General features: G+C 42.0%; 1 protein-coding gene across 2 annotated transcripts; it reads left to right on the plus strand.

Annotated features, from left to right (window-relative positions):
* Positions 1 to 1,169: 1,169 nt before the first annotated feature.
* On the plus strand, positions 1,170 to 17,100 carry LOC124034026 (histone H2A.V). Of its 2 annotated transcripts, none has more exons than XM_046346662.1 (5): positions 1,170 to 1,202; positions 3,951 to 4,028; positions 14,987 to 15,100; positions 15,270 to 15,399; positions 15,601 to 17,100. In XM_046346662.1, exons 1-5 carry the CDS (start codon positions 1,200 to 1,202, stop codon positions 15,660 to 15,662), a joined length of 387 nt encoding a protein of 128 aa, XP_046202618.1. In that variant the 5' UTR covers positions 1,170 to 1,199; the 3' UTR covers positions 15,663 to 17,100. The 2 variants fall into 2 exon arrangements, with proteins under 2 accessions (XP_046202618.1, XP_046202617.1); XM_046346661.1 differs by lacking the exon at positions 1,170 to 1,202 and adding an exon at positions 2,314 to 2,464.
* The last annotated feature ends 4,961 nt before the right edge of the window (positions 17,101 to 22,061 follow it).

Raw genomic sequence — 22,061 nt, forward strand, 5'->3', positions numbered from 1 at the left:
CTGTGGGACTGCGAGTGCATACAGGGATGGTGCCAGGTTTCCCCCAGACATGACTCTTGGCATTCAGGCCAAAGAGTTAAAACTTGGTTTCATGAGACCAGAGACCAGATAGTCTTGTTTCCCATGGTCTGAGAGTCTTTAGATGCCTTTTGGCAAAGTCCAAGCGGGCTATTATGTGCTTTTTACTGAGGAGTGGCTTTCATCTGGCCACTCTACCATTAAGGCCTGATTGCTGGAGTGCTGCAGAGATGGTTGTACTTCTGGAAGGTTCTCCCATCTCCACAGAGGAACTCTGGAGCTCTGTCAGAGTGACTGTCAGAGTGACCGATTCTCCCCTGATTGCTCAGTTTGTCTGGGTGGCCAGCTCTAGGAAGAGTCTTGGTAATTCCAAACTTCTTTAATTGAAGAATGATAGAGGCCACTATGTTCTTGGGGACTTTCAATGCTGCAGACATTTTTTGGTATCCTTCCCTAGATCTGTGCCTCGACACAATCCTCTCTCAGAGCTCTAATGACAATTCCTTCGACCTCATGGCTTGGTTTTGCTCTGACATGCACTCTCATGTTTAAGGTGGGACCTTAAATAGACAGGTGTGTGCCTTTCCAAATCATGTCCAATCAATTGAATTTACCACAGGTGGACTCCAATCAAGTTGTAGAAACATCTCAAGGATGATCAATGGAAACAGGATGCACCTGAGCTCAATTTCGAGTCTCATAGCAAAGGGTCTTAATACTTACGTAAATTAGGTATTTCTGTTTTTTACTTTTTTTTACTTTTAATATTTGCAATAATTTCTAAAAACCTGTTTTCACTACGTAATTATGGGGTATTGTGTGTAGCTTAATGAGGGGAAAATGTTTAAATCCATTTTAGAATCAAGCTGTAATGTAACAAAATGTGGAAAAAGTCAAGGGTCTGAATACTTTACGCATTCATTGTAGGCCCACCCATTTGGGAGTCAGGTCCACCCACTGGGAAGCCAGGCCAAGCCAATCAGAATGAGTTTTTCCCCCAAAAAGGCCTTTATTACAGACAGAAATACACCACAGCACCCCACTCCCCCTCCTTAAAAAAATCCGCAGGTGAAGAAGCCGGATGTAGAGGTCCTGGGCTGGCATGGTAACACATGGTCTGCGGTTGTGAGGCCGGCTGGATGTACTGCCAAATTCTCTAAAACGACGTTGGCGGGCAGCTTATGGTAGAGAAATAAACATTAAATTCTCTGGCAACAGCTCTGGTAGACATTCCTGCAGTCAACATGCCAATTGCATGCGTTGGAAAACCTGGTCTGTTTTAAAATATGATACTCAGCTAAACTAGCACATACTGCTAAGTATTGAGTTAATTGTGTACTAATTAGATACCAATTTATTTTGTGAGGCAAATGTATATTTTCGGTCACGCAGTTAGTTTGCAACTTTGCGTCTATGCTAGGCAGCGGATAGTGGTCGCTAGATCTGCGCTATGGTCTAGGGTTGATGTGCCCAGTAATACACGTGTCCACCGTGCACCAGCTTGTACACAAGGCTGCAAAGGCGTCATTTCTCTCATTAACTAGCTTTAATGGCGGGCCTTAGTACACATTTTTTTCCTGTCTTAATAAAACGAATGTTTCCACCACCATTTTCGGAAAATCTAGGATGTTATACAACATTGGCTGAACGCTATGTGCAACATCAGAAATTGTCCGAAAATGTATAACTCAACCAAGATAGACTACAGCCTGTCGTTTCAAATTGAAACAAATCAGTCAACGTGGGCAGAACCAAGCTCGAGCTAGCGAGATCTTATTTGCGCGATCTAGCAACATCTGCATATTTCCCGTAGGGAAGGCAAATCCATCTTCTCTCACTGAGTGGAAACGCCAAGCGGTAGCTTCACTTTTATACATCCGTGAAATGTCTGTCTCATTGTTCTGTCTGTGGTATACCGACTGGGCAAATCAACACTAGATGCAGAGAAAGATTTTATAACTAACCCATTGTTATAGCTCATTGTTAATAGCTGTGGTGTAGATCTAACGCACGCTATCGGCTGCCTAGGCTACATATATGCATGCATGATCAAAGACGAGTTGTGTATGCAATCTCCAGTTATGCACATGCACGTAGTATATTTCAGAATTGTATTAGTCACAAGCAAGTAAATTATATTGAGAGTCAATTTTTTTTAAAGCATACATTTTGAGTGGCATTTTCTAGCTACAGCGAACCCGCCTACTTGTTGGTCTCGTGGGCAAAGAAAGACACGCCGATTTGGGGGTGGGGGGTAGAAATCTGTACAAGCAGCGCTGTGATTGGTCAGAAAAAAATATTAAAATAAACAACAGGAATTCCCGTTGGTCAACATCCATTCGCAAGGAGTCCCGGGTATAGTATTGTTAAGGGCTCTATTTTTTCTCTCGGTCTTGAACCGAAATTGTTTCCGATCTCCTCAGTTCCACAACCAAATAACGAAATGGTATGTGTTTTATCTGTAGCGATACTTTTTTATTAACTACTGAGTCGTATAGAATTTATGGTTTAATTGTACATTCGCTAGCATTACGTGCTACTTCTTCAAATGGACTGAAAAGCAACGCTAAACTAGCGTTTACCAGCTAAGTTAGCAAGGTCGGGTTCCTAACTACTAACGTTACTGTAGCTAGTTAAGAGTTACTTTAACTTTATTTTCTCTTTGGTAATTGCTGGTGTTACTTGTCCGACATGCATTACATCTTCTGCTATTTCTGCATGCAAATAATGTGGCAAGTAGGCTACTAACGTTAACTAATTTCAATAGTTAACGTTAGCCTAGCTATTTTTTTTTCGTGTTGGCTGGTCTGGTTGCTCCGCGGCAGTTCTGTAATCATGTCAATATTGCAAAATCTGTCGAGGTGCTCTAAGTAGATCCTAATTTAAATTTCGGCAAATGGCTAATTCAATGAGTTTATGTAACGCTCCACTTTGCAGTAGTGTTATCCAGTTTAGTTAGATTTCTCATTTGATGCCAGTTGATTTGTTGCTTGTCAAGAATTGGCGGGAAACGTAAACCAAAATGGGGTGATTCGCCTGGCTTTCTAGTTAGCTAACCATCTTCATAATTAGTTATTTATATAGGGACATATGAATCAATCTTGAGTTTTGTCTAGGTAACGTTAGCTATGTCAGCCAGGCAAGTGAAGATTGCTGACCTGAGACACAGTCATGTTATTTGGGCTCCCTTTGGGTCCCAATGATTTAAGAAACACTGACATTTGATGACAAATGTTGACAGACGTGCAAAATAGCTGTGAAGATATTATCGCTGTACGAATTCCATGGTTTATGGTGTAGGAATTGATAAACAGAACAATGATTGATTCAAAAGTTATTCTATTTAAATTCTAATTCAAAATTCTTGCCGCCGACAATCATTAGTTTTACTGTTATTCCCCAAATGTAGATCGTTTCATCACAGTTAAAGGAATGGCTGAAAAACACTCATTTAAAATGATCCCTACAGTGTTGGGTGATTTGGAAAGCATCGTCAGTCAACAATATTATAATAATACTCGTCGGAAAAGGTATCTTTAACTTGCACTGGATACTATGCCATTTTAAGGCTTGAAATGAATTTAACAGGTAAAGTAGTTGGCAAATGGAAATCAACAGGGTCGTCTACAGAGGTAGTTGGGCTGGGATTAAAAAGCTCAAGGTTAATGGTTATTACTGGTAACACTAAGACATTTACGGTATAAATGTGTACATAAAAACAATCTTTGTTGTGAATGCTGCGTGTAAAATGTATATGTCAAAATGTTTACTTTGTCTGAAGAGGTAATATGGGCCAATTAACAAGAGTTAGGATTTATCTGGTCATTTGGGGACGGGGTACATGACAAAAATAATGCATGCAAATCACATGGTTTCAAGTCTCATTCTACTGGCTAATTTTGTAATGCTGTGTCTTGCACCATCTATTCCAGGCTGGTGGTAAGGCAGGGAAAGACAGTGGCAAAGCTAAGGCGAAAGCGGTGTCGCGCTCCCAGAGAGCTGGACTGCAGGTAAGATTTGAATACCACTACAGAGACCTTATATACTGAACAAAAATATAAACGAAACTTTGAAGTGTTTGTTGCTTTAGCTAAGAAATTATCCTGAAGTGTTCAATAATCAAAGCTTATTTCTCTCAATCTGTGTACAAATGTTTACATCCTTGTTGACCAGACTTTCTCCTTTGCCACGATAATCCACCTACCTGACAGGTGTGGCATATCAAGAAGCTGATTAAATGTCATGATCATTACACAGGTGCAGCTTATGCTGAGGACAATAAAAGGCCACTCTAAAATATGCAGTTTTGTCCACAGATGTCTCAAGTTGCAGGAGTGTGCATTTGGCATGCTGACTGCAGGTATGGCCATCAGAGCTGTTGCCAAAGACTTGCATGTGGATTTCTCTGGTGGACTTTCCTGCAGTCAGCATGCCGGTTGTACACTCCCTTAAAGTCTTGACACATCTGTGGTATTTTGTGGCAACTGCACATTTTATTGGCCTTATATTGTCCCCATGCTGTTTAATCGGCTTCTTGATACTCCACACCTGTCAGGTGGGTGGATTATCACATTTATGCACAGAATTTGAGAGCAATTACCGTTTCATGCATATTGATCATTTCTGGGAACTTTTATTTCAGTTTGAAACAGTGCTTAATATGAGCCGGATACTGCTGGAACAGGATCTGGCACCTTTCAGTTTGGGGCTGTTTTGTTCTGCATTTGACCGGATCCTCTCGTTGCATGAAGAATAATTTTCACTTTTTGCAATATGTCGATTCTAACAAAAACTCATTTGAGTTGCCTCTAATTAATACACACACTCAAATCACCTGAGTGTTTTTTTTTTTTTCAAGCTCTGCCCAGTATTCTAAGTATATTTGGGTTGATTTGCAAAACATTGTAACTTGTGTTTGAGACCAACACGTGGCTGTGTGAAGCACTACAGTATGTCTCAGAACTAGAATGAAATTAACATTCTATGATTTCTCTACTCTGCTAGACGTGAGCCTGCAACTCATCTCTATAGCATTGCATTTCCTTATAGAATGATAGCCATGTGACAGGTTCTGAACAAACTGCAGCACCCCTGATAATTGTAAACACATTTGCCAAAGTTATAGAATTACTGCTGTCTGTTCAGAAATTAAATCATTCAGAATAGCCTACTACACCATGAGGCCTATAATTTAGCCACAGGAGATTAATAGATATATTATTTGGAAATGGTCTAGCTGTATTGTAGCCCAATAACAAGGAATAGCCAACAGTCAGTCACTTTTGGCATGAGAGCTGTGACAATCACCAGCGAGTGAGCTGCCCATCATTGGGTAATCCTAAAAAATGGTTTACAGCTTAATTTCCCCCTCTTATTGTAGCCTACAGTAAATCTCCATACATGTAGGCTATTGATGGAATCAAGGCATGGTAGTTTTTATTGATCTGTTTGACAGTGTCAAAGTACCCTTCCATTCTGATCATTTGTTTATTAAAGATTCTGCCAAAGTCTCCAGTCATGTAAAATGATGTCTAATTCCATGAATTGCGTTTATAAAGGAACACATTTTTCCTGGACCCTAGGCTACTAAAAACACTCCCATTTGTGCCACATCTGTAAGTCCCTCTACTGATCTGTACCATGACGCAAATGTGACTATGCATGCAATGCTTTATTATAAAGCTGAAACATTTTACTCTCCGGGTCACCCCCCTCCCCTCATGTGCACTTTGGGCTGGCACCTCACGATTTGACAAATGAAGCACTGCTTAACACTTTACAAGTTGCATTTCATATTTGTTCAGTATGTTTAAATTGCCTGACTTCCTTTATGAACTGTAACTTGGTAAAATCTTTGAAATTGTTGACTTTCTATTCTCTCTGTGTACAGGAGATTGGGATAGTAATTCAGACTGACTTTATCCAAAATGGATAGTTATTTTTCCTCGTTAGTCTACACCATGCCCTATAATAACAAAGCGAAAACAGGTTTTTAGTAATGTTTGCAAATGTGATTTTATATATTTTTATTAAGTTCGTTATTTACTAGGGATGCACGATATATCTTAATCGTCCGATTATTGGCTAAAAATGCCAGCATCGGCCCGGCATCAAAGCTTAGGTGTATACCTATATAACGTCGGTAGATGATGCCATGAAAAATAGTGCTAAACAGAACAAAAGCAGAAATGCTAGGTGCACACTTCTAACAAGTTCAAGTTGAGCAGTCATTTGAAAGAGTAAGAACTTCAGTGAACTCAAAGGCGAAATCCATTAACGCCAAGATAACGAGATTCATTGCCCTTTACAATCAACTGTTCTGTCATGGATGATGTTGTCTTCCACCGACTGGTCGAGCACCTCTAGCCCCGGTACACACTACAAAGTAGGTGCTATTTTCCAAATGTTTCCCTACTGGAGTTGTGCATTTCAACAATACTGTGCATCTATGGGCGTCACTGGTATTAGCTTCACGGCTGACATTTCATACCACTGCTGCCATTTCGATGGCATTTGAGAACGTTTAACTTGGAAACATGAACATGTTCCTAGTGCCAATCCAACAACTGACTCAAATGCATCTGCAGCAGACGTGATACCCTCTGTCATGGCAATGAAACGCCTGCTAAATTGCCATAAATGTTTAATGACTTTCAACTTGTTCCCAAATTAATGTAATTGGTTCAGTTTGTTTTTGATGTTTTAAACTGCGTGTCGTGATCACGTTTTGGTGTAGGGGGACAATAATTCTATACGTGATGCGCGCAGTTGTTTTGGGTTCCGTGTAAGACAGTGCTACAGGGAGACAGAACGGACAGCTGATTGTCGTGGTTGACTACGTAACAACACCTGCACAGGATCGGTCCATCCAAACATCACACCTGCGGGACAGGTGGTTTTGTCTCACCAGGGGTGATGGTTGGATTCGCGTTTATAGTCGAAGGAACGAGCGTCACACTGAGGCCTGTACTCTGGAGCTGGATCGATGTGGCGGGTCCATCATGAACAGATACTCACTGTTACTTTTAACCCCCTCCCCCTTATTCAGGGACCCATTATTCCATTTCTGTTGGTCACGTCGCATGTCTGTGGAACTTACTCGGTTTGTCTCACTTGTTGGTTCTTGCTATGTTCATACAAATATTGACAGTGAACATGTTTTTTTTTGCTGAGTTTATATATTGTATAGAAAAATAAAGTATATATTGCATATTTAACATGGGAAAAATATCCACATAGTATTAAAGTTCTCTTAGCTGTGTGCGGCTCCGCTCATTAATTATTTCGCTCCAGTGAGAAAAGAGCTGAGACCGTCGTAGCAGCAATTAGCTTATGAAGGAATTAGCAGTTAGCTAAAATGCAAAGGAGCAACATATAGCACGCATTGGCGAGCCAGGACTAGAAAACGCCAAAATCATTAAGGTCTGGTAACATTTCGTCTTCCCTGTAAACTATAACAGGGCTTACCAACGAGTGGTGGATATAACGTCTACAACATGTAGGCTCTGATCATTGCTGATAGTCTGAGTGGCAATGCGAGTAATATGACTACTCATTTCTGCGAACATCACCCTGAAGTTCCAATTTGGCGAAAAAAGGAAACGGCAACCACTTCTCCCCACAGCTTTCAGGCAACAATATGCGGCTGACTCCCGTATGGCTAAAGAAAGCAACGCAGCGATAGCAAAATTCATAGCGGCAGATGAGACCCTTCTCTATTGTAGAGAATGCAGGGTTCAGGAACATGTTTGACGTGGTCGAGCCGCACTTCACTATTCCTTCCCGGACACATTTTGCCCAGACATTAGTACATGCCTTCTACAAAACAACTTGCGAGCGATTTGTCAAACGCGGTCTGTCACTCTAAGACAGTTGGACGTCGAGAGCTACCTTACTGTAACGGCACATTTCATTACAGCAGAGTGGGAGATAAAAAGCCTTCAAACACGTCCCCTTCAGAGTAGTGATAAGTGTAAACTTGAAGAGCTAAGGGAAGTAGTTGCAGTGTGGAAGTTGGGGAGATATAATATAATCATCCCTGTGACCGCTAGAAATATTATAAATGCATTTACACTAGCTGGATTGGGGCCACAGAGAATGCTTTGTTGACTGGGGGGCAGTATTGAGTAGCTTGAATGATTAAGGTGCCCAGAGTAAACTGTCTGCTACTCGGGACCAGTTGCTAATATATGAATATCATTAGTGGGTTTGGATAGAAAACACTGAAGTTTCTAAAACTTGTCTGAGTATAACAGAACTCAGGCGAAAACCTGAAGAAAAAAATCCAACCAGGAAGTGTACGTGGGAAATATTGAAGATGGTGGGATATTGGTCATGTTGCACTTCCTAAGGCTTCCACTAGATGTCAACAGTCTTTAGAACCTGGTTTGATGCTTTTACTGTGAAGTGGGGCCGAATGAGAGGGGAATGAGTCAGGTCTGGCAGAACGCTTTTAGCTTGTGACGTGCGTTATTGTGAGTGACTCACGGTTGCGTTCCATTGCTTTTCTACAGACAAAGGAATTCTCCGGTTGGAACATTATTGAAGATATATGTTAACATCCTAAAGATTGAGTCTATACTTAGTTGGACATGTTTCTACGGACTGTAACGGAACTTTTTGGACTTTTCATCCGACCTTTTGGCTGGACCTGCACGCGCTTTTGGATTTGTTTACCAAACGCCCTAAGAAAGGAAGGTATTTGGACATAAATTAGGAACTTTATTGAACAAAACAAACATTGTGGAACGGATTCCTGCGAGTTCATTCTGATTGAAGATAATCAAAGGTAAATGAATATTTCTAATACTAATGTTGACTACACAACATGGCGGATATCTCTTTAGCTGTTTTGGTCTCTGAGCTCCGTACTCAGATTATTGCATGGTGTGCTTTTTCTGTAAAGTTTTTGGGATATTTGACACGGCGGTTGCAAGGAGGCTTTTATCTAAAGTTCCAAGTATAGTTGTATCTTTTATCAATGTTTATGAGTATTTCTGTGAATTGATGTGGCTCTCTGCAAAATCACCAGATGTTTTGGAACTACTGAACGTAACACGCCAATGTAAAATGAGATTTTTGGATATAAATATGCACTTTATCGAACAAAACAAACATTAAGTCCTATGAGTGTCATCTGAAAATCAAAGGTTAGTGATTCATTTGATCTCTACTTGTGCTTTTTGTGACTCTTTGGCAGGAAAATGGCTGTTTTTCTGTGACTTTTCGATGACCTAACAATTGTTTGGTGCTTTAGCTGTAAAGCCTTTTTGAAAACAGACACTGGCTGGATTAATGAATTTTATCTTTAAAATGGTGTATAATACTTGTATGTTTGAGGAATTGTTATTGAGATTTTTGTTTTGAATTTGGCGCCCTGCACTTTCACTGGCTGTTTGCGGGGTGGTATGCTACCGTCCCGAATATCCCAGAGGTTAATCTAGACGATTCACCGACATTGCTTTTTTGAGAGACCATCTCTTGCCTCCAAGCATAGACCAGGAAGGTGGTATCCTTTTAATTAAAAACACATTTGCTGCACATGTTTTAAGACAACAGGAGATGCTGGAGCTGCTAAACCACAAATTAATCCAAGATGGAATTCAAGCCATGGCATGGTTGAGAGACTCAAAGTTGCAGTGTATTCTACACTGACTGAGCAAGCTGTGAGGAATGTCAAAGATATTGTGACTGGAAAAATGACGACTTCTTCTGCTAGTCTTATCAGTGGGCAAACCTCTCAAAACAGTCACCGCACTGAGCATTCCATCAGTTTCCATGGTCCTGAAAACAATGATTCAGAAATCAATGGTGGTATCCCCCGCAGTAAGGGATGTCAAGACTGCTATCAGAGTAAACTTGGAGCCTAAATATGCTGACCCTGGTGTCAGCTTCTTACACGAGCACTGCTTTGGACTCCCGGTTCAAGTCCCTGCTGCACCTGGATGCTGCTGCTTGTTTAACAGCGGAGATTATAAATAAAATACCTGTTGTATATTGGTCATAAAGTAATTGTCCGTGTCTATTTCTAACAACAATCATATTTTTAATGCCGCTTAAGAGGTCATTTTCATAATATAATTCTGCAGTATCAAGCCAAAGGCGCCAACCCCTCTCCAGAGACTGCAGACAGGGGTTCTCCTCCAGAAGTCTGCTATGGCTGAGCTTTTCACGACCCAGGCGCAGGGAACCAAGTCAAAAGGCCATGGAGGAGGTGACCTCACTCAGGGACGTAGACAGTATTCCCCTGGATGCTGATCCACTTACATGGTGGAAGACCAAAGAGTTAATATACCCTCATGTTAGCAAAGCACTACCTGGCTGTGCCTGGGACCTCTGTCCCTAGTGAGAGGGTATTCTCCACAGCAGCTGACATTGTCACAGCAAGCCGATCTGTGCTCACTGCAGGGTAATGTGGCTGAACTTAATTAACTTCTTAACCTCTAGCGTCAAGCAATCCCGTATCCGGGAGCGTAATTATAGTCTCAAGCTCATTACCATAACGCAACGTTAACTATTCATGAAAATCGCAAATGAAATAAATATATTCACTCACAAGCTTAGCCTTTTGTCATCTCAGAAATATGCTTTTCAACCATAGCTACACAAGCATTTGTGTAAGATTATTGATAGCTAGAATAGCATTAAGCCTAGCATTCAGCAGGCAACATTTTCACAAAAACAAGAAAAGCATTCAAATAAAATAATTTACCTTTGAAAAACTTCGGATATTTTCAATGAGGAGACTCTGTTAGATAGCAAATGTTCATTTTTTTCATTTGTGTAGGAGAAATCGCTCCGTTTTGGCTATAAAAAATCAGAAAATGCCGTCTCTACAACGCCAAACTTTTAAACAAATTAACTCTAATATCGACAAACATGGCAAACGTTGTTTAGAATCAATCCTCAAGGTGTTTTTCACATATCTATTCGATGAGAAATTATTTGTGGCAGCTGTGTTTCTCCTTGACGCAAACGAAAAATACACTCAGCTGGAGATGACGCAATAATTGCAACTGAGGACACCAAGCGGCCACCTGGTAGATGTAGTCTCTTAAGGTCAATCTTCCAATGATTTGCCTACAAATACGTCACAATGCTGACGACACCTTGGGAACGACAGTCTCTAAGCTCATTCGTGACCCATATAAGGAGACATTGGAACACAGCGCATTTGAAATCTGGGGCACTTCCTGTGTGAAATTTCATCTTGGTTTCACCTGTAGCATTAGTTCTGTGGCACTCACAGACATTATCTTTGCAGTTTTGGAAACGTCAGTTTTCTTTCCAAAGCTGTCAATTATATGCATAGTCAAGCATCTTTTCGTGACAAAATATCTTGTTAAAACGAACTTTTGTTTTATCCATAAATTAAGAGTGCCCCCTAATCAAGAAGTTAAAAACTTAAATCATTTTTTTTTAAACAATCAATTCAAGTAACCAGTCTCGTGGTCTTATTTAAGGCACTGCTATGTGACTTATTTTTTTATATTTGCTACTGGACTATGCACTCTTTAAGTTCTGTTTAAATGACTCGTGTTTTAATTAAGGCAGGCACTTTCTTTTCTTGTCCCTTTGTTTCCATATGCTCCTGGGTATTGAAGCTACCTATGTTTCTATTACAATAAATGGAAAATCTAAATACAATTGGCATTTTATTTTGTCAATGTATCAATACCGAACCGTGACACCACTACTGTATCGTACCAAACTGAGTTTTGTGAACCGTTTCACCCCTAATTGACATGTATGATGAAATCCTTATTGAGAATGAAACTACTGAACGAAACCGCATAGCAAGTGAAAGAAATGGGTTTTGCTTGTTTTACTGGCACTACATATGTAAATGTTTACTTTTTGGTCTGCGTGTAACCTTTTATTTAACTAGACTAGACAAGAACAAATTCTTATTTACAATGACTGCCAAACCCAGTCAACGCTGGGCCAATTGTGCGTCACCCTATGGGACTCTCAATCACGGCTGGTTGTGATACAGCCTGGATTCGAACCAGGGACTGTAAGGCCACCTCTTGCACTGAGATGCAGTGCCTTAGATGTGTGTTAAGCATTCTAGTACAGTTAAAAAGGCTGCATTTTTTAAACGACATTATTTTGGCAGGGAACATCGGTACTGGCCAAAAGTCATTTGTGCATCCCTATTTACACTACTATTCAGACCCTTTGCTATGAGACTTGAAATTGAGCTCAGGTGCATCCTGGTTCCATTGATCATCCTTGATGTTTCTTGATTGGAGTCCACCTGTGGTAAATTCAATTGATTGGACATGATTTGTGAAGGTGCGCACACACCTGTCTCTTAAGGTCCCACAGTTGACAGTGCATGTCAGAGCAAAAACCAAGCCATGAGGTTTAAGGAATTGTCCGTAGTACTCAGGATTGTCACGGCACAGATCTGGGGAGGGGTACCAAAACATTTCTGCGGCATTGAAGTTCCCCAAGAACACTTTTTTTTTTTCTTAAACTGAATAAGTTTGGAGCCTAGAGCTGGCCGCATGGCCAAACTGAGCAATCAGGGGAGAATGGTCTTGGTCAGGAGGGTGACTAAGAACCCAATGGTTATTCTGACAGAGCTCCAGAGTTCCTCTGTGGCGATGGGAGAACTTTCCAGAAGGAGAACCGAACCATCTTTGTAGCACTCCACCAATCAGGCCTTTATGGTAGAGTGGCCAGGCGGAAGCCACTCCTCAAAAGGCACATGACCGCTCACTTTGGAGTTTGACTGTCAGACCGTGAAACCACGATTGAACTCTGGCCTGAATGCCAAGCCTCATGTCTGGAGGAAACTTAGCACCATCCCTACGGTAAAGCACAGTGAAGGCATCAGCATGCTGTGTGGATGTTTTTCAGCAGCAGTGTCTGGGAAACTAGTCAATATGAGTGGCGCAAAGTTCAGAGATCCTTGATGAAAACCTGCTCAGGACCTTGAACTGGGGTTGACGGTTCACCTTTCGACCACCCTACGCACACAGCCAAATCAAATTTGATTTGTCACATACACATGGTTAGCAAATGTTAATGCGAGTGTAGCGAAATGCTTGTGCTTCTAGTTCCGACAATGCAGTAATAACCAACAATGCAGTAATAACCAACAAGTAATCTAACTAACAATTCCAAAACTACTGTCTTATACACAGTGTAAGGGGATAAAGAATATGTACATGAAGATATATGAATGAGTGATGGTACAGAGCAGCATAGGCAAGATACAGTAGATGGTATCGAGTACAGTATATACATATGAGATGAGTATGTAAACAAAGTGGCATAGTTAAAGTGGCTAGTGATGCATGTATTACATAAAGATGCAGTTGATGATAAGAGTACAGTATATACGTATGAATAATGTAGGGTATGTAACACTATATTAGGTAGCATTGTTTAAAGAGGCTAGTGATATATATTTTACATTTCCCATCAATTCCCATTATTAAAGTGGCTGGAGTTGTCAGTGTCAGTGTGTTGGCAGCAGCCACTCAATGTTAGCTTCTGTCTCTCGGTCCCAGCTTTGATGCACTTGTACTGACCTCTCCTTTTGGATGATAGCAGGGTGAACAGGCAGTGGCTCGGGTGGTTGTTGTCCTTGATGATCTTTATGGCCTTCCTGTAACATCGGGTGGTGTAGATGTCCTGGAGGGCAGGTAGTTTGCCCCCGGTGATACGTTGTGCAGACCTCACTACCCTCTGGAGAGCCTTACGGTTGTGGGCAGAGCAGTTGCCGTACCAGGCGGTGATACAGCCCGCCAGGATGCTCTCGCTTGTGCATCTGTAGAAGTTTGTGCGCTTTTGGTGACAAGCCGAATTTCTTCAGCCTCCTGAGGTTGAAGAGGCGCTGCTGCGCCTTCTTCACGATGCTGTCTGTGTGAGTGGACCAATTTAGTTTGTCTGTGATGTGTATGCCGAGAACTTAACTTACTACCCTCCACTACTGTTCCATCAATGTGGATAGGGGGGTGTTCCCTCTGCTGTTTCCTGAAGTCTACAATCATCTCCTTCGTTTTGTTGACGTTGAGTGAGGTTATTTTCCTGACACCACACTCCGAGGGCCCTCACCTCCCTGTAGGCCGTCTCGTCGTTGTTGGTAAATCAAGCCTACCACTGTTGTGTCGTCCGCAAACTTGATTATTGAGTTTGAGGCATGCGTGGCCACGCAGTCGTGGGTGAACAGGGAATACAGGAGAGGGCTCAGAATGCACCCTTGTGGGGCCCCAGTGTTGAGGATCAGTGGGGTGGAGATGTTGTTGCCTACCCTCACCACCTGGGGGTGGCCCGTCAGAAGCAAGATGATGCCAGGAGTGGCTTCAGGCAAGTGTCAATGTCCTTGAGTGACCCAGCCAGAGCCCAGACTTGAACCCAATTGAACATCTCTGGAGAAACCTGCAAATAGCTGTGCAGTGACGCTCCCCATCAAACCAGGGTTTGAGGCTCTACAGAGAAGATTAGAGAAACTCAATACAGGTGTGCCGAGCTTGTTCTACCCAAGAAGATTTGAGGCTGTCAAAGGTGCTTCAAAGTAGTTGGTAAAAGGTTAGTTTTTTTTTTTTTTGTGCAAAAAAATGCAACGTTTTTGCTTTGTCATTATTGGTCTAAATGCTTTCCGAATGCACTGTATATGCACCTTGTCATTCATTTATAATGGACCTTGAGTTTCCGTGGTGTTCTGTTTTCAAAGCAAGAGTAGCAATGTTTTTCATGTTCCTGGTATTAAAAATAACTCTTCCATTCAACTGGTTTGTATTTTTGTTTCTCATGTCTGTGGTCCTATTACTAGAAACCACTCATTCTGCGCAGAGCCTTGGTGTAGTGGCAACACTCCCTGGCAACTGTCCAACAGATGAAGGACAGACAGGGATTTAATCTCAAGGTTTTTCCCACTTGTCTCCCCACCTAATATCGCTATGTATAAAAAGCCACTCATCCTAATTTTTTCCCCCTTGTTTCTTCCTTCCAGTTCCCAGTGGGTCGTATCCACAGGCACTTGAAGACTCGTACTACCAGCCATGGCCGTGTAGGAGCCACAGCGGCCGTGTACAGTGCTGCCATCCTTGAATACCTCACTGCTGAGGTGAGCCTAACACCATCTGACACCAATACATTCTGTTGGATTAGACTATTGCTGTCATGTAAACAATGTCATTTATCCATTTGTGGGATTGGAAAGATATTCTAAGAGTGCTATTGAATACTAGACCTCAATCTTTATTTTGAGTTAAGGTTTGCTGATTTGTTTCCAGGTCCTGGAGTTGGCGGGCAATGCTTCCAAAGATCTGAAGGTGAAGCGCATCACTCCTCGCCACTTGCAGCTCGCTATCCGTGGAGATGAGGAGTTGGACTCCCTCATCAAGGCCACCATTGCTGGAGGAGGTGAGTTGAGAAGGCACACTATTAGATCACTTGCTCTCACACCGTTTATACGGACAAACACCACATGCACCTGTTTTTGGATTATTTGCAGTGTGTGTGTGTTTGTGTGTGTGTGTGTGTACTACACACATCGTGTGAGTGAATGACATTAATTTTGTAACATGCATACACAATCGTATTCTTGTTTGCTGTTTTTTCTAGGTGTGATCCCTCACATCCATAAGTCCTTGATCGGGAAGAAGGGCCAGCAGAAAACTGCATAGACAGACCATCTTGTTGACTGTGAAGGCTTGTATTCTGACTGGACTGTGTTCGGAGACACTTGTATTCAGACTGACTTGACTGACCAGAACTTCACATTTGATATTTTATTAATATTATAGCTAACGATGAGTGATTACTTTTTTTTTTTTTTTTCATTATTGTAATATTTCCCATAATGAGAACTCTTAAGACAAACACATTTGTATTAGGGCTGGGCGATTATAGTCTAAAAATCTGTTATGTAAAAAAAAAAATTGAACTTATGGGCGGTTCCTAAATGTAATTTAAAAGTTTTTGTACAATTAAGTCATACACTGCATTTAAAAAAAGTTGAGCAACAATCTAATCCATGGCTTGTGAAATTATACCTAGGCTAAATATAAGCCTTCCACAACACACTAATTATTTTATCAAAGTAGTTTAACATCATTTTGCCATCACTGATCAAGTTTATGGAAAATCCCTTTCCTTACAAATTTAACCAAAAGCATACATAATATACATTCACTAACAATAAACTTATTGTAGCAGGCATTGAAAATTAACACCAGTTTCAGGCACAAGCCCACGTGCTCATAGGTAGCCAGCTAATCTTTATATTTCAGGTTTTGCAATCTTGGATCTATTTGCTAGCTAACAAGGCAGAACAGTGGAGTTATGAACACACCCTTCTGTCTAAACTGTTGAAAGAGCATGCTATCCTGTACTTTGTTAAGATTGAAATTTAGTGGCCTACTTAATCAGAACGAGACATTGCCAATCATAATTTTATCCTTATTGCAGATTTAAGACTAGACCACTACTATACGTCTTTGCTAAAATGCTGCTCGCTGTACTTGGTAGTGCCATGCTGCATGTGACCAACTGAGCATACATTTTTTTGTTAGTGTTTGCAATTTCAGTAGTTCAGACAAAGGGTATTGTTAACTTCTCTAAATTGTCCATATGATTTTTTTTTTTTTTTTTTTTGACGGACCAATCCTTTATTATAAATAGTGACTTTTTTGTTGTCAGATCTGTCCAAAATGAGCCCAATGGTTTGAGTTTAGCTTGGATTTAAGCTTGTCACATGCCTTCCCACCTTTGGGACATCTCCCATTTTTAGGGTGGAGACGTTCATCTAGTCATTTATTTACAGTTCTCTGGTGTTAGTGGGAAGGAGCGACTAAGTCGAGACCAAAAAGACATGAGAACAACAGACCATAATGAGACCATAATCATAATGAGAAATACAAACATTGATTCTTGCGATATAGGCATTTGGAATATCGCTCAAATTAATTAGATCGCTCAGCCCTAATTTGTCTGCCATTTTAGATTGTTGGGCAGGACAGAGGAAATAATCATACCGTTGTCAGATTGACAGTTGAATTCGATTTGGCAGGGCTTCATAAATGTTTTATACTGAAATGGAATTAAAACTCATTTTTATAAAAACGAAGCTGATTTGTGGTTTTCTTCTATTTGTTTTGCAAAATTTTTAGAATATCCTGTAGTGTTATGAAACTTCGGTACGTTATGCTATGATAAGTGTTGTAATGTTTTTATTTGCAAACAGTTCCAACAGACTATCATGGCTAGAGTGGGTATACTACTGAACTTTTTTTTTTTACATTTCAAGGTTTATAAAGAGTTGGCCAATTAAGAAATGAATGGCTTTTTTATAATTAACTCCACAAAAATAGTCTGGTAAACGCAGGCTTAGAATACATCTATGAGAATCAGCTAGTCACTTTTTGTGAATTTTGAAGCATTTTATGTAATCCAAGTTAGTACGTTAAGGCTTCGTAATTCATGAAAGTCCTGTTAACTGATAATCTTATAGAGAGAACGTATGATCTCCTCAGCCTGTTAACCATGGAAATGTTTTTGCATTTATCCCAATTCCTTTCCCCCATAGGAATGGCCGAACCATAAGAGATGGACTCATCTTTATACCATTATAGCGTCTGAAGGCATGGGCAGCGCCATTGAGGCTACAACCCATAGGAATCCCCACCCGGTTGACTACTTTAAAATGGAGCAAGCCCTCAAATGTCCCTGCCCATGCTAAAATTGCTTTTTGGCCACTACAGTCTTCGGTCTTAATGAACCAGAGTTTACTCATTTCAGGAGGCTGAAGAAATTTGGCTTGTCACCTTAAACCCTCACAAATCTTTACAGATGCACAATTGAAAGCATCCTGTCAGGCTGTCTCACCGCCTGGTACGGCAACTACATCACCCTCAACCGAAAGGCTCTCCAGAGGGTGGTGTGGTCTGCTCAACGCATTACCGGGGGCAAACTACCCGTCCTCCAGGACACCTACAGCACCCGATGTCACAGGAAGGCCAAAAAGATCAAGGATGTTTTCAGTCCCCAAATTCAAGAAAGCGTACAGTGTTATATAGAGCCTTAGTTGCATGGAACTTCCATCTTATATTGCTCAAAAAACGGCAAACCTGGTTTCAAAACAGATAAGGCAGCACCTCGTGGCGCACCGCTCTCCCCTATTTGACCTAGATAGTTTGTATGCCTTGATATGTAGGCTACGTGCCTTTAAAAAAATAAAGTCTTCTGTTTGTCTTTGAGCTGTTCTTGTCTATTGCTGTTTTGTGTGGACCCCAGGAAGAGTAGCTGCTGTTTTTGCAACAGCTAATGGGTATCCTAATAAAATACCAAACCACCCCGCTATTTACATTTAAGTCATTTAGCAGACGCTCTTATCCAGAGCGACTTACAAATTGGTGCATTCACCTTATGACATCCAGTGGAACAACCACTTTACAATAGTGCATCTAAATATTTTAAGGGGGGGAGGGCTGGTGAGAAGGATTACTTTATCCTATCCTAGGTATTCCTTAAAGAGGTGGGGTTTCAGGTGTCTCCGGAAGGTGGTGATTGACTCCGCTGTCCTGGCGTCGTGAGGGAGTTTGTTCCACCATTGGGGAGCCAGAGCAGCGAACAGTTTTGACTGAGCTGAGCGGGAACTGTACTTCCTCAGTGGTAGGGAGGCGAGCAGGCCAGAGGTGGATGAACGCAGTGCCCTTATTTGGGTGTAGGGCCTGATCAGAGCCTGGAGGTACTGAGGTGCCGTTCCCCTCACAGCTCCGTAGGCAAGCACCATGGTCTTGTAGCGGATGCGAGCTTCAACTGGAAGCCAGTGGAGAGAGCGGAGGAGCGGGGTGACGTGAGAGAACTTGGGAAGGTTGAACACTAGACGGGCTGCGGCGTTCTGGATGAGTTGTAGGGGTTTAATGGCACAGGCAGGGAGCCCAGCCAACAGCGAGTTGCAGTAATCCAGACGGGAGATGACAAGTGCCTGGATTAGGACCTGCGCCGCTTCCTGTGTGAGGCAGGGTCGTACTCTGCGGATGTTGTAGAGCATGAACCTACAGGAACGGGCCACCGCCTTGATGTTAGTTGAGAACGACAGTTTGTTGTCCAGGATCACGCCAAGGTTCTTAGCGCTCTGGGAGGAGGACACAATGGAGTTGTCAACCGTGATGGCGAGATCATGGAACGGGCAGTCCTTCCCCGGGAGGAAGAGCAGCTCCGTCTTGCCGAAGTTCAGCTTGAGGTGGTGATCCGTCATCCACACTGATATGTCTGCCAGACATGCAGAGATGCGATTCGCCACCTGGTCATCAGAAGGGGGAAAGGAGAAGATTAATTGTGTGTCGTCTGCATAGCAATGATAGGAGAGACCATGTGAGGTTATGACAGAGCCAAGTGACTTGGTGTATAGCGAGAATAGGAGAGGGCCTAGAACAGAGCACTGGGGGACACCAGTGGTGAGAGCGCGTGGTGAGGAGACAGATTCTCGCCACGCCACCTGGTAGGAGCGACCTGTCAGGTAGGACGCAATCCAAGCGTGGGCCGCGCCGGAGATGCCCAACTCTGAGAGGGTGGAGAGGAGGATCTGATGGTTCACAGTATCGAAGGCAGCCGATAGGTCTAGAAGGATGAGAGCAGAGGAGAGAGAGTTAGCTTTAGCGGTGCAGAGCGCCTCCGTGATACAGAGAAGAGCAGTCTCAGTTGAATGACTAGTCTTGAAACCTGACTGATTTGGATCAAGAAGGTCATTCTGAGAGAGATAGCGGGAGAGCTGACCAAGGACGGCACGTTCAAGAGTTTTGGAGAGAAAAGAAAGAAGGGATACTGGTCTGTAGTTATTGACATCGGAGGGATCGAGTGTAGGTTTTTTCAGAAGGGGTGCAACTCTCGCTCTCTTGAAGACGGAAGGGACGTAGCCAGCGGTCAGGGATAAGTTGATGAGCGAGGTGAGGTAAGGGAGAAGGTCTCCGGAAATGGTCTGGAGAAGAGAGGAGGGGATAGGGTCGAGCGGGCAGGTTGTTGGGCGGCCGGCCGTCACAAGACGCGAGATTTCATCTGGAGAGAGAGGGGAGAAAGAGGTCAGAGCACAGGGTAGGGCAGTGTGAGCAGAACCAGCGGTGTTGTTTGACTTAGCAAACGAGGATCGGATGTCGTCGATCTTCTTTTCAAAATGGTTGACGAAGTCATCTGCAGAGAGGGAGGAGGGGGAGGAGGATTCAGGAGGGAGGAGAAGGTGGCAAAGAGCTTCCTAGGGTTAGAGGCAGATGCTTGGAATTTAGAGTGGTAGAAAGTGGCTTTAGCAGCAGAGACAGAGCATTGAACCAGTAACCGGAAGGTTGTTGAATCAAATCCCTGAGCTTACATGGTAAAAATCTGTAGTTCTGCCCCTGAACAAGGTAATTAACCCACTGTTCCCTGGCAGGCTGTCATTGTAAATAAGAATTAGTTCTTAACTGACTTGCCTAGTTACATTTTTTTAACTCATGTTTGGAGTGTTTGCACATTCAGATCAAAATTGCATTTTTTTAAAAGTTTCTTTGCCCCATAACAAATATAGTTCTCCCTCCCAGTCATTTTTCAATACAACCTAATCTGTATTTGTAAATAATATTATATTCCTTTTCTTTTAGCCAGGTAAAGACTGAGTCTTTTATTATAATCTACTAAACCATTACAATTATAACTAAGCTGTACTTATTTCACCACTTACAATGATGGGACGAGTATCAATTAATCTTACCATAATATATACCTGTAAATGTACTACCAAAAAGTACCATAATGACCAAGCTGCTAGACACCCTGAATTTATCCATTCTTATCAATAATACCAGAATCAATATCTGACATCGTTCCATGTAGCTGTACCATAATACACAGTATATACAAAAGTATGTGGACACCCCTTTAAATTAGTGGCTTTGGCTATTTCAGCCACACTGTTGCTAACAGGTGTATAAAATCGAGTACACAGCCATGCAATCTCCATACACACACATTGGCAGTAGAATGGCTTACTGAAGAGCTCAGTGACTTTCAACATGGCACCATAATAGGAAGCCACCTTTCCAGCATGTCAGCATCTCATTCCCTTCTTTCACTTCCTTGGCTGCTCTCTCAAGAACTTCAAGGGGTGGCTAGACCCCTGCTTGTTTTACGTTTGTACACATAGGGCATGATTATGTCTGCTCTGTACCAATAAAAATGCTATCTTGAGTTCATATTCATGACACATTGCAAAAATACTGTGTAAAAATGACAATGTTATGAATCATAATAATTGTATGGGGTTGGTGGCCATTGGCTCAGGCAAACGTTTTGGCCATATTAACCCACACAGCTACAAGGATGCTCTTTCATGCTAATTTTAGGACATATCGTAGCTTATATTGGCTCAGGCAAACGTTTTGGCCATATTAACCCACACAGCTACAAGGATGCTCTTTCATGCTAATTTTAGGACATATCGTAGCTTATATTGGCTCAGGCAAACGTTTTGGCCATATTAACCCACACAGCTACAAGGATGCTCTTTCATGCTAATTTTAGGACATATCGTAGCTTATATTTTATTTAACCTTTTTTTAACTAGTCAAGTCTGTTAAGAACAAATTCTTATTTACAATGACAGCCAACCAAAAGGCACAAGGCCTTTTAGCAAGAGACAACACAGCACTACATAAAGAGAGACTTTAGACAACAACATAGCATGGCAGCATCACATGACAATACAGCATGGTAGCAACACAACATGGCAGAAGCACAACATGGTAGTAGTTCAAAACGGGGTACAAACATTGTTGGGCACAGACAACAGCACAAAGGGCAAGAAGGTAGAGACAACAATACAATGCAGCCACAACTGCTTTGCAGAATTGCAGCTTGTCTATGCCGCTTGGTCATCACTCATCCATATATTTATAAACAGGGCAACATAGACATGGGCCTAGACAAGGTCTGAGATAGGCTCGGTGATGATAGGGGAAGCAACCTTAAAGAAGAAAGGCTCTAAACCATATGACCCAGATGTTTTTTAGGGGTCATGTTTAAGGAGCTCCTTTCGCACCTCGGACTCTGTGATC

Source organism: Oncorhynchus gorbuscha, linkage group LG04 (assembly GCF_021184085.1).
Source record: "Oncorhynchus gorbuscha isolate QuinsamMale2020 ecotype Even-year linkage group LG04, OgorEven_v1.0, whole genome shotgun sequence".
In the NCBI taxonomy this organism is placed as follows: Eukaryota; Metazoa; Chordata; class Actinopteri; order Salmoniformes; family Salmonidae; genus Oncorhynchus; species Oncorhynchus gorbuscha.

Coding starts and splice junctions, on each gene's coding strand:
- LOC124034026 (XM_046346662.1), top strand. Junction 15,101..15,269: donor TTGAATACCTCACTGCTGAG/GTGAGCCTAACA, acceptor ATTTGTTTCCAG/GTCCTGGAGTTGGCGGGCAA. Junction 15,400..15,600: donor GGCCACCATTGCTGGAGGAG/GTGAGTTGAGAA, acceptor TGTTTTTTCTAG/GTGTGATCCCTCACATCCAT.